This window comes from Theropithecus gelada, chromosome 1 (genome assembly GCF_003255815.1).
Source record: "Theropithecus gelada isolate Dixy chromosome 1, Tgel_1.0, whole genome shotgun sequence".
Taxonomy (NCBI): Eukaryota; Metazoa; Chordata; class Mammalia; order Primates; family Cercopithecidae; genus Theropithecus; species Theropithecus gelada.
Genome location: NC_037668.1, coordinates 103,722,946 through 103,735,740, shown reverse-complemented (window position 1 = coordinate 103,735,740; position 12,795 = coordinate 103,722,946). Strand labels below are relative to the sequence as shown.

At 40.7% G+C, this 12,795-nt stretch overlaps 2 protein-coding genes and 3 non-coding genes across 5 annotated transcripts in view; all 5 read right to left on the bottom strand.

Moving 5' to 3' along the window:
- Positions 1–1,003, bottom strand: part of MSH4 (mutS homolog 4) — a 121,152-nt gene extending 120,149 nt beyond the window's left edge. The window contains exon 1 of the mRNA XM_025402654.1: positions 648–1,003. Within this exon, the coding sequence (XP_025258439.1) occupies positions 648–888 (241 nt within the window). The 5' untranslated portion in view covers positions 889–1,003. The remainder of the gene's footprint in view (positions 1–647) is intronic.
- Positions 1,004–2,765: 1,762 nt separating this feature from the next.
- On the bottom strand, positions 2,766–11,838 carry RABGGTB (Rab geranylgeranyltransferase subunit beta). The gene is made up of 9 exons (XM_025404720.1): positions 11,758–11,838; positions 10,409–10,516; positions 8,653–8,850; positions 7,960–8,065; positions 6,551–6,603; positions 6,297–6,407; positions 5,565–5,690; positions 3,620–3,769; positions 2,766–3,344 (listed from the first exon to the last, which is right to left on the bottom strand). Exons 1-9 carry the CDS (start codon positions 11,758–11,760, stop codon positions 3,204–3,206), a joined length of 996 nt encoding a protein of 331 aa, XP_025260505.1. The 5' UTR covers positions 11,761–11,838; the 3' UTR covers positions 2,766–3,203.
- LOC112616026 lies at positions 8,460–8,532 on the bottom strand. Its single transcript, XR_003117536.1, has one exon. It is a non-coding gene; the product is annotated as a small nucleolar RNA SNORD45 (small nucleolar RNA).
- LOC112616013 lies at positions 10,039–10,122 on the bottom strand. The gene has a single exon (XR_003117532.1). It is a non-coding gene; the product is annotated as a small nucleolar RNA SNORD45 (small nucleolar RNA).
- Positions 10,856–10,934, bottom strand: LOC112616019. The gene has a single exon (XR_003117534.1). It is a non-coding gene; the product is annotated as a small nucleolar RNA SNORD45 (small nucleolar RNA).
- Positions 11,839–12,795: the final 957 nt, after the last annotated feature.

The following is a 12,795-nucleotide window of genomic DNA, read 5'->3' as shown; positions in this document are numbered from 1 at the left end:
TTCCTGGACTCGCCATCCTCCCACCTCAGCCTCCTGAGTAGCTAGGACCACAGTCATGCGCCACGACACCCAGATAATTTTTGTATTTTTAGTAGAGATGGGGGATGGGGTTGGAAGGTTCACTATGTTGGCCAGGCTGGTGTAGAAAGAACTCCCGGCCTCAAGTGATCCGTTCACCTCGGCTTCCCAAAGTGTTGGGATTACGGGCGTCAGCCACCGCCCAGCCCACATCTTTTAATACTAAACATATTATTTTCCTGAATTAGATGAAATGTTCAATTTATTCTATTTTATCCCACCCTAGCATGATTTGGAGAATTAAATTCAGCAGTCAAAGATCAGCTCACCACTTCTATCAGCAAACTCACGCACAAACTGTCATTTGTCAGACACTGAGGGACGTTACGTGGGATACTTCAGCCTTCCTCAGAACTGAGCCTTCCACAATCAAAGTCTTGCAATAGAACCAATTTGAAAAGTCAAGGCTTCTAATCACCCAGACCAAACTCCCAGGGCACTCTGATCTCACGCCCCAACCAAACCACAACTTAACTTCACTGTGGTAACCACCACGCACGTGTCCCTGAGCCTCCATGAACTGCCGGCCTCTAGCCTCAAGGAGACTCCTCCACCCAACCACTCCTTGCCTTGAGCTGGCCGGGAGCCTGGCGCGGGGCAGGGGAGGCTGCTGCTGCTGCTCCGGTCGCCCGCGGCTCCTGACGTGCCGGGAGGGGTGGATGCAGAGGCCACCTGGCCTGAAGGGCGGCTCTGAGGGGTCTCCTGTAGTCTGAAATTGTAGCGGGGACCCTGTGGTGAGCGGGTTTCTCCCGACGACGGGGAAACCGCTGGGGCAGAAGGCGAGGCTGATGAGATCTCAGGCCTCAGCATCCTCCCAAACCTTCCCTGACCCGAGAAGTGTGAGGTTTCTGAGCACCCCCTCGCGTAGGCCAACTACGGAAGCTGCGCAGCTGGAAAGGGCGGGAGAACTGCGCGCCGACGAACTAAGCTGCACTGCGCAGGCGCATGCAGACTCAGCTTTCCACATGGATTCACGTGCTTCAGGTCTACTACCCTGTTTCCAGCAGTTCCCAAACCCATCACTTTCCACATGAACCTCACTGGAACCTCCTCAGCCTGCAGGTATCAGACTGACCAGAACTCTGCAAGGCCCATCAATTATCACCCAATTTGTTAGCCCCATTATTCTCACAGCACCCAATCTCCCTTATTGCAAAATGATACATGCATTTCCCACACATCCAAGCACACTAGCTTATTTGGAAATGTAGAAACCACCAAACACAGTACACCCAGTGCCTTTGACACAATGAGAACGTGTAATGCTCACACAGTATAACTCACCTAAAGTTTATCTTGTGACCAAATATAGGAAAGATCTGGTTATATTATCACAAGACAGTGTGCACATGGCCGTGTGCATAGTAGAGTAGGAAACAGGGACAGACTAACTGGGTAAGATCTCTCAGTTAACAGTTCCCCATCCACTAATTTCTAGTACTGTGGTTTCTAACATATAAATCAGTTAATAGCATACTAGAAGTTCAAACTCCAGCTTTGCAATGGTGACCTTTAGAAAATTCCTTAAATAAGGCCAATAGTACCAACTTACCAGAGATCCGTGAATTAACCATGATGCAATTATCTGGATACTGTCATATAGAAGTTATTAGAAGACATTAATTTACACCACTACTGAAATCCTGTCACTGTTGAGTATCTCAATAAACCAGTTATGTACAGCAGTTTACCCACATGCAATGGCAACAGTCCTTAAGAACGTCTCTGTTCTTGGAATAATTATTGCACAGGGTATTCCAAACATACTTGAGAAAATCTCAATTTCCATCAAAAAGCCTTATTTTCAGATTGGGAATGGTGGCTCCTGCCTCTAATCCCAGCACTTTGGGAGACTGAGGCCAGAGGATCACTTCACCTCAGGAGACCAGCCTGGGGAAGACGCTGCCTGCCCCCAAAATTAAAATATCAGCTGGACATAGTGGGCATGGTGACAGGTGCCTGTAGTCCCTGGTACTCAAGAGGTTGAGGTGGAAGGACTGCTTGAGCCCAGGAGTTTAAGGTTGCAGTGAGCTGTGACTGTACTACACCCCAGCCTGGGGAAGAAAGGAAGACCCTGTCTCTAAAAAATAAAATTTAAAAACACAGAATACCTCATTTTCACCAAAACTGTAAACCCCTAAAGAGTAATTGTGCCCATTTTAGGCAGGGCGTGGTGGCTCATGCCTGTAATCCCAGCACTTTGGGAGGCCGAGGCGGGCGGATCACGAAGTCAGGAGATTGAGACCAGCCGACCAGCATGGTGAAACCCCAACTCTACTAAAATAACAAAAAAATTAGCCGGAAATGGTGGTGTGAGGCTGTAGTCCCAGCTATTCGGGAGGCTGAGGCAGAATTGCTTGAACCAGGCAGGGAGAGGTTGCAGCGAGCTGAGATCGTGCTGCTGCACTCCAGCCTGCGCAACAGACTGTCTCAAAAAAAAAAAAAAAAAAGTGAATTGTACCCATTTTAGCTTTTTAAGAAAAAGATAGGTGCAAAAAAATACTGTGGTGACCATCAACTTAACTGTTAGTGTTTCCTTATTTGAAGATAACCCCTTCCTTGGGTAATTCTGATATATAAAATGCTAAAAAAAATGTACCGTCCGAATCACAACCCCATTTTAAGATGGTAGACTGCCATTTAACCTGTGACTAATTCAGAATAACCATATTCAAATCTATGAATCATTTCCAAATTTCAACAGCCATTTATTTTGTGCATCATTTAATTCATGTATGGGTTCTATCCACTTTCATCAGTTAACATTCTTGTTGACAAACCATTTTACATCAACTTGCTATAGAACACATGAAAGGTTATACATGGGAGAAAAATCAAGTAGAAACCTAGAGTTCTTCTACGTTAGCTCAGTTATTGAACATAAATAACAGACACAAAAGTATACACAAAAAACTGTAGTCAGAATAACAGGACTTCAGAATAAACAGCAGAAAATAAAATACAGGTCTTTATTTTACAATATGTATAATTATATAATTTATTAAAATTAATTTAACACAATGTACAAAATATTAACAGTATTCATTTTTAGATTTAATAAGCGCTTCAAATACAGAAATGTTAAAATGGCAAAACTATACTATGCAGCTTTCACTTTAATGGATCTAGCTCACTAGCTCAGGCTGAACATTCACTCTCTGAAGCACTTCTTCAGGCATGCAAAAGACAGGATTAACAGGTTTAATCTGTTCTTCTCCCAAAAGTGACAATCCAGCAATTCCAAATAAGGTATGAAAAGGATCCACCTATTTAAAAAAGAATTTATATACAGATTACAAAATGAAAACTTATTTAACTTCAAATCATTAATACCTGACCTTTACCATATACTAATTTTGTTAGCAACAGGCGACAATAAATTTCTGTAAGATTGTTCTATATCCTTCATACATTCTACGAGAAATAGAAAAAAACACTGCTTTCAAAGCAACACTTGGAATACCACCCTGGAAATCCATGGAACCATGAAGGAATGCGACACTAAAATAATTTATACAAATATGTCAGAAATATTACTTGCCATATCTCCTGGCCTGTCTGCAAATCCCCCCGTTTCTTCATCTTGACATGCTAAAATGAAATTACGTAGTTTCTCTCTATCAATCCAATGAAGTCTTCCAATTATCTTTAGGGAAGCCAGGACCCACCATGAATAGCATACATCTGGTAACTAGGAGGGAAAAAAGTTGCCACAATTTCATTCTCTTTTATTTCCCTAATTTTGAGAACAATTTAAAAGTGGATGAAGTCTCACTCTCAAGTAATCTGATGTTCTAAGTGTCAAACCATGTGGAGGGACGAAATCCAGGGATATACTGACATGCAGGGTATGAAATACTTGCTTAGAATGAAAGATAATCAATTAATGGGTAAGAAGAGACCAAACTCCAATTCATAGGTAACCATGCTAAATATCTCAGTACTCACTGATAAGCATGCATCTACCTTGTTTCTATCTGCAACAAACGCCTAACTCAGCCCCTTAACCAAGAAGCTAGTAGTACAATCATGAAATCCATGGGTACAGTTCTGTTTTTCTACCAGCACTGTCCAGGTGGGTACACACCTGCTTAAAATTCAACTGAACCCTAGCTCTTCAAAATATGGTGACATAAGTCTGTAAGGAAGAAAATCCCACCCAAGGCTGCATTTTAATGAGATCCTTGAATAACACATAGACCCATTAGAAGCTGCCCTAGATTGTGAGCAAATGCAGGCCCCGGCACGGCCACCCATTTTTCTGTTGACAGTTCCTCAAGTTTTTTATTCCACTCTGTTGTAGACAGCAACTGTGGGTGTTTCTCTGCCCATTGTCACTCAGAAAAACTGAGGTTTAAAAATAAAAATACAGGCTGAGCACGGTGGCTCATGCCTGTACTCCCAGCACTTTGGGAGGCTGAGGAGGGTGGATCACCTGAGGTCAGGGGTTTGAGACCAGCCTGACTAACATGATGAAACTCCATCTCTACTAAAAATACAAAATTAGATGGGCGTGGTGGTGCACGCCTGTAATCCCAGCTACTGTACCACCACGTCCCATTCAGAGGGCACAGCAAGCTACAATCCTTGAGTCAAATCTAGACTATAGTGTAGGAACACATTTTACATTTGTAAATCATTTAAAAATAGTCCTGAGTCAGGCGCAGTGGCTCACGCCTGTAATCCCAGCACTCTGGAAGGCTGAGTCAGGTGGATCACAAAGTCAGGAGTTCGAGACCAGCCTGGCTAATATGGTGAAACCCCATCCCTAATAAAAGTACAAAAATTAGCTGTGCGCCTGTAGTCCCAGCTGCTCGGGAGGCTGAGGCAGGAGAACTGCTTGAACCTGGGAGGCGGAGGTTGCAGTGAACTGAGATGGCGCCACTTCGCTCCAGCCTGAGCAACAGAGCAAGATTCCATCTCAAAAAAAAAAAAAAAAATCTGACATATGAAATAGGAGTATATCTGTCCATAATAATTTTAATTGGAACACAGTCATACCCATTCATTTCTTACTACTTATGGCTGCACTTGCTCTACAGGAAAATTACATAGTTGCAAATGAGTATTCACTGTTTGTCCCTTACAGACCTGATATACGGACCTATCATGTGGAGGAAAATTTAATAATATCCTCTCTCCAAACTAAATTATCTGGGTATTCCTTAAATAAGAAGACTGCAAACAAAAATTCTGTAGCCTAATTTTTTAAAAATCCAATTTGCCAAAACCAACTGTCCTTAAACATGGAGATTCCTGTACAAGACTGTCTGGAAATGGACATCAGGATCAACGAGTATTTCAACTCACGGGGCTCTACTTTTGCCAAGGCGAGTCTTTTAGTAGGACGCATTACTGAACATTTGCAAGAGGGAAAGTTAATAAATAAGCTCATGGCCAATTTACAATATTGAAATAGGCAAGACAAAGCTGCAGCATTCACTCAAGGTTCTAAAGTCAGCAGAACAGAGCTTATCAAACAATACCTTCTCTGGCCTTCCATTGAGCCCGCCTGAAGGTAACTGTCGTTCACAAAGCCACCAGCCAAGTAAATCAGAATTTACTTGATGCAACTGACTTGTAATAGCCAGAAATCCTGTGCAACAATAGATCTAAAATTACAGACATAAAGTATATGTGTATAATAATTTCTTGACAGTAAAAGTGATAAAACTACTCAAATTATTAAAACACCACTTTATATTTTAAGGTTTTCTTCTCGATCTGACACTTAAAATTCCAAACACGTATTAATACCACATATCTGAACAAATCCAAGCATAGTGTTACTAGTATGCAATTCTGTACTGAAATATTACTGTCAAAATTTCTTCATGGTTAGTAAATCACAGCCATTCACATATTCAATGTTCTCTGACACAAGAAAGGAGGTTTATCATTTATCTCAGGGCAGAAAGAAAAATGTGTGTGTGTTTTTTTTTTTTTATCTGTATGGTTAGTGAAAAATTAGTGGAAAAAAATGTGTTTTGGTGCTTACAAACCTACTTATGTTTGCTTAGGTCAGAGGGATCCACTGACAGAGAAAGGTATATAGTATATAAAGCAAAGCAATGAAAGCAACTAAGCAATTCTTAAGACGCCATATTACAGTCATTAACTTTATGTGTATTTGACAAACACCGAAATAACCCATTTTCCTATTTTACTACACTTGCTTCCAAAATGACAATAAATTTTCATCTGTGTTAATAAATTACCTGCCCAGCATGGGATTCAGAACCTGGTCTGCAACCAAATCCACCATCAAAGTTCATACAGGATAAAACAAATTCAATTGCCTTTTCCACATTAATAGCATCAAGCTTCCCCTACAAACAGAAAAAACAAACAAACAAACAAACAAAAAAAACCTGTTAAATTCCAGAGTATTCAGCAGATCAGACAAAAAAAAAAAAAAAAATCCAGAACATTCATGAACTTTAATCATCTCAATCAAATATTCAAAGCTTACCAACAAAGCCAAAGTTGCCACCGCACAAAAAGAGAATCTTGTATCAATTTCTCCTACAATAAAAAGAGATCAAATCAAGGCAGGTGTTACCAAATCATACATGAGTCATCTAAAAACAAACTGCACAACTACTACTTTAAATTGAGTTCAAGCTTAACTTTTTTTTACCCTAAAGTAAAAACTTTAGGGTAGTCAGGAAGAAAGCTAAATCTGAAGTGCCTTTACTTCCCAAGAAAATTCCTTTGTCAAAAATAACAGCAAATTGACCGGGCACAGTAGCTCTTGCCTATAATCCCAACACTTTGGGAGGCTGATGCGGGAGAATCACTTGAGCCTAGGAGTTTGAGACTAGCCTAGGCAACATAGCAGGACCCCATCTCTACAAAAAACTTTTTTAAAAAATTAGCTGGGGCTGGGCACTGTGGCTCAGGCCTGAAATCCTAGCACTTTTGGCGGCCGAGGCAGGAGGATCACATGAGGCCAGAAGACCCCATCTCTACTAAAAATACAAAAGCCAGCCAGGTATTGTGGTGCATGTCTCAGCTACTCTGGAGGCTGAGGCAGGAGAACTGCTTGAGCTTGGGAGGAGGTTGCAGTGAGCCAAGATTGCACCACTGCACTCCAGCCTGGGCAACAAAGCTCTGCAACCCCAGCAACTCTGCCTCCTCCCACCAAAAAATAAACAAACAAACAAACAAATAGCTGCCTGTGATGGTATGAGCCTATACAGTCCCAGCTACTCAGGAGGCTGAGGCCTGAGGATCATGAGCGTGGACTGTCAAGGCTGCAGTGGGCAGTAACTGCACCACTGCACTCCAGCCTGGACGGAGCAAGACCCTGCCACAAAAAAGCCACAGCAAATTATCTTAAACTGCTTAAAGAATGCCCAGAAAGAGAAGAAAACTAATAGAACCAAAAGTATTAGGCAATTTCTAATAATGCAATAAACTTACCCTACCTTATAAAAGTAGATTTTTCACATCCCATGAAGCAGCTGGTCTCTCTGGCCTGCACTGTGTTCATCCCTAAAGCAGAGATTATCTACATTTATCAAATAAAATTCTATTCCCTCCCTCCACTCAAATATTCAGCAAGTTTGTAAAGTTTTTTTAAAATTTTTTTCCCTTTCCAGCAAGTAGTTTTTAAAAAACTTTACAAAGCCACCAAATATTGGGGAAAAAAAATTCCACCTACCTTATCTTTTAGACTGGCCCACTCTGTTCCAGTGCTCCTGTATGCTGATATAACTACCACAGTGCATGCTGGAAGTTCCAGCAGACCATTAACTCCAGTTAGACCAGCTGCTTAGTGGGACCTGAAAAGATGAAAAACTTATAAACTGGTTACTAGCAAAACCAGTACATTTTAATATTGGTATTTTGGGTAGAATGGACTAAATCTGACATTACCCCAAATATCTCCAGCAAAAGAACCATCTTCTTTCTGTAGACCTTTAACATATTCCACAACTTTATTTACGTCGATAACATTAATACTGTCATACAGTGTAAGAATCTGCAATAAAGACAAGTATTAGGTAAATACCCCTTTCAGGTTTATTCTAATGATCTTATGCTCAACTCTTTTTAAGTTGCCAAGCGCTCCTTTTGTCTCTGTATATAGCCTTTTCTCAAATATGCAGACTCTCTTATTATTCAATAAAACTACAGATATTATCAAAACCCAAATCTTTAAAGTATAATTTTTCTACATATAAACTTTAACTTGGCATTCCAAGATACTCAAGTGTACTAACTCACATACACACAAAGTCCTGATCTTCCCATCTCAGCACCCAGCACCAGAAAGACTTTAAACCAGGTAGATGTTCACCAATACCAAAATCAAACAGATCCACTTAGCTATTTAACAGTATTTACACATACTGAAGATAAAAATTTTACCCTCCAAGGTCTCAGTGTAATTTTAGAAACTCACATCAACTTTGGATTCAGCTAATACATGCCATTACATCATTGACCTTGTAGGACAGCTTCACTTTTGTAACAAAACTTTTTGACCAAATCCTAATAGTTTCAATTTCCAACTCTGAAGTAAGAGAACACACTATCAAGATCATTGCAATTTTAATTAGTATTTACCTGGACAGCACTAAGAGTGTATAAAAGATGAGGATCATGTCCGATACTAGCACTTATTCCACCACATTCATGTTGGCAAGACTTAATAAATGCCAGAATCTCTTCTCTATTCATGCGATGAAGTTGTCCCATGAGATCCATTACTGTCAGACCCCAATAGATGCCACTCATTCTTAAATACTCAGACATACAGTATTCCTAAAATAATACACAATTTCTTAAATGTGTCAGTGTGAACTGAAAACAGGTTATAAAGAGATCAAACACAAAGCTAACTTATTAGCCATGCTGCTATTTTTACCTCTTCTGACCTTAATGGCACTAATCAGTATTGAGTTTAAAATTTGTGCCGCTCAACGTTAGAGGCCATCTTCAGACACAACTATTAATCAGAAAAAAAAAAAATTTATCTGAGAAGCACAGGATTAGTTCATCTACGGCTGACAATACAAACAGGGCTTTAGTTTCTCCCATGAGCCAAAGACAGAAAAGCATCTACCTTTTTCATCAGTGAAGTTCAGGGACAGTATTTCTTTCCGAGTACCTATACCATATTTATCGGACATCTATTTCAATGTGGACTCTGTACAAAACTTATTATCTATTAGGAAATTATATAACTTCATGAAAAATCAAAATGCCCTAAACATTCTAAAGATGTCTACGCCCAGATAAAACAGTGGCTAATCAATGATAGATGAAAATTAGTATTAGGATTCCAGAAACAAATTTTTCCCACAATCAACAATGCATTACATTTTAAGAAGTTTTGTGGCTGGGTGGTGGCTCCTGCCTGTAATCCCAGCACTTTGGGAAGCTGGGGCAGACAGATCACTTGAGGTCAGGAGTTTGAGACCACTCTGGTCAACATAGCAAAACTCTGTCTCTACCAAAAATACAAAAACTAGCTGGGCGTGGTAGAATACGCCTGTAACCCCAGCTATTCAGGTGGCTGACTTAAGCCCAGGAGGTGGAGGTTGCAGTGAACCCAGATTGCACCACTGTCCTCCAGTCTGGGCAACAAAGTGAGGTTATATCTCCCAAAAGGAAAAAAAAAAAAAGTTTTTTTAACAGGTGGTGCATCTTAATTTGCTACTAACCCAAATTCAGGGCATAGATAGCAGATAAAGGCAGAAACGAGTCCAGCCCCATCCATATGACCTTAACTCTATGATTGCTACTAGAGTATTTTCAAGGTTATGGGAACCTAACACTTAAGTAAAAAATTAATACATACATCCCACAAATAGGTAGATAAGCTTAAGACAACTGAGTTTGGATACTACAGGGAAAAACTTACTCTTAACTAAGTTGTTTACTACTTTTTGCTAAGATTGTCCCAGAGAGTTTTCCTCGAAATTTAAAAATTTAAGGTAAAACCTTTTCAAGGTCTCAGAGTAATTCTAGAGCTAAAGTGTTATTACACATCAGCAATAGATTCAGATAATACATGCCAAAACATCACTGACCTTGAAAGTATTACTTCTAACTACAAAAAGGGAAACCCGTTTTGTACCTCAAACCCTTATCTACTTTGTCTGGCAAGCCCTCTCAGTATAGGTGAATACTGCGATTCTAATAAGCCCACAATCTCAGACGTCCAAAGCACACTTAACTGAAGTTCAATGGCACAGGAAATCCTCAGTTCTCTGCATGGAGTTGGATGCCATTTTAAGACAAAATATAAATACTGTATCACCGCTTATAACTGTCACACTTCTTTAAAATAAACTTTCCAACATAAAATCATACATACATAATCATCTTTCTTTGAGCCATAGGATGCGATATAGTCTGCATGTTTCTCCAATAATAGGGTGTCTGGTGCATCTGACTTGATAATAACATCCTTCTGTGGAGTGCCCTTTCAAAATAAAAAAGCAGTAATCCATCAATGTTTACCTCTACAATGTTCTTCTGCCCCACAGCATAGATTCAACATACATCTCAATTTTCACTTCGTTTCATCTTGTAATAGGAAAATGTTCCATTTAAAAATTGTAACTAGGGAGGCTGAGGTAGAAGATCGCTTGAGGCCAGGAAATTAAGGCTGCAGTGAACTGAGGTTGTACCACTGCACTCCATCCTGGGCGACGGGAGACCCTGACTCAAAAACAAAACAAACAAACAAACAAAAATTCTATCTAACAAAAAAGAACTTAAGTCATTCGAGCTCCATCTTAGTCACGATTCAGGTAATTTTCAGGTCTCAGAGTAATTCTAGAGCTAAAGTATTAATAATCAACTTTAGATTCAGAATACATGCCAGCTCATCATTGACCCAAAAAATTACCACCAGCATTGCTTGTTGTTCACTTTTCATTCAAAAAGGTAAGTAAAAAATAAACACCATAGAATATCAAAGCTTATCATTTCGGGACAATTTACGGTTTACATGTGGCAGAGAGCATGTATACATATTTTTTTATCTAACTGGCCCTTAATTTGCAAGCGAATTTTTGCTATCAAATGCAGGTTTCAAAGCACCTTCTAAATACCCCAAAAGTTGTTCAAATGTATTAAATAAGTAGTTCTTTTAGCTCCATCTTCTCCACCTTTAATCCGAGTCTCTGTATTTGCAGAAGTCCCCATGTGATGTGGCTCTAGTTCTTTTCGTATCTTTATCTTCCTCATTGAGAGTACACAGTAGCCATAATAATAGGTCATGAAGATTACCGGAAGTGATTAAGTACCGAATTTTCCTCTGATCCCACTAAAAATCTTAAAGCGAGACCACATCACTAACGATTTTAAAGAAATTTTTGACATCCCCCCTCAAAAAAAAAAAAAAAAGCCACCAATCAGCCCCCGCTTTTTAGAGGGTTTAAGTAATCGGGCTGCTCAACTCTAACAGGCCCTCCCTACAGAAGGCCTGGATAAAATCAGAAGCGGCATTGCCCGCGAGGTCTGCAAAAAATGCTGAGTAATATTTCACACTCAAAAAATCTTCAAGGCCTGTGTCTTAATCATTCTCCAGCACCAGGAAACCAATCCTAAGGTGACCAGTGTGCTTAACCCTACTCAACCCTACCCTACCCTACCCTACCCTACCCTACCCTGTCTGCTACCAACCCAACAGGACAGCAGCGGTTGACTCACACTTACCATGTCTAACAGGGAAAAGAGAGAGCAGGGTCAGTTCCTGGGTATACTTAGGAGCCCGGCGCCTGCGCAGATGCGCCACTCAGGCCCCCATGGCGCTCCGATATAGCTGACCACACTTTCGCCTGCAAGGCAGAACAGTTCCACGGCTGCCGTAGGACCCCACTGATGGCTCATAGGTGTCTTCAGTGCCTGCGTTCAAAGTCTCGCGACCATATTCTTGTCCCAAAGTCCCTCCTATTTGTCCAGAAACAGTTTTAAATAATATTTAAATATTTGAGTTGCTTTTAAGAAATCATTTGTTCTAGTTGGACGTGGTGGCTCACGCCTGTAATCCCAGCACTTTGGGAAGCCGGACAGCAGGATTGCTTGAGCCTAGAAGTGTAACCACCCAATATTGGGGTTCACTCTGCCTGCTGCTGACGGAGAGCCCATTTATCAAGACAGGGGAATTGCAATGGAGAAAGAGTAATTCATGCAGAGCCGGCTGTGCAGGAGACTGGAGTTTTATTCTTACTCAGTCTTCCCTACTAGTCATCAGAGTTTTTAAAGATAATTTGGCGAGTAGGGGCTTGGGAAGTAGGGAGTGCTGATGGGTCAGGTTAAAGATGGACTCATAGTGGGTAGAAGTGAGTTTTTCTTGCTGTTTTCTGTTCCTGGGTAGGATGGCAGAACTGATTGGGCCAAATTACCAATCTGGGTGGTTTCAGCTGATCCATGGAAAGCAGGGTCTGCAAAATAGGTCAAGCACTTATCTTAGATTTTACAATAGTGATGTTATCCCCAGGACCAATTTGGGGAGATTCAGACACTTGGAGCCAGAGGCTGCAGGACCTCTAAACTGTAATTTCTAATCTTGTAGCTAATCTGTTAGTCCTGCAAAGGCAGACTGGTCCCCAGGCAAGCAAGCAGTTTTTTTGGGAAAGGGATATTATCAATTTTGTTTCAGAGTAAAACAATAAACTGAATTCCTTCCTAAGTTGGTTCAGCCTAGGCTCAGGAATGAACAAGGACAGCTTAAAAGTTAGAAGCAAAATGGAG

What these genes read in the sequence shown, in the direction of transcription:
- RABGGTB (XM_025404720.1), bottom strand. An exon ending in GCTCAAAGAAAGATGATTAT is followed by an intron (nt 8,851 to 10,408) that starts GTATGTATGATT and finishes GTATTATTTTAG; the next exon opens with GAATACTGTATGTCTGAGTA. An exon ending in ACACTCTTAGTGCTGTCCAG is followed by an intron (nt 8,066 to 8,652) that starts GTAAATACTAAT and finishes TCTTTATTGCAG; the next exon opens with ATTCTTACACTGTATGACAG.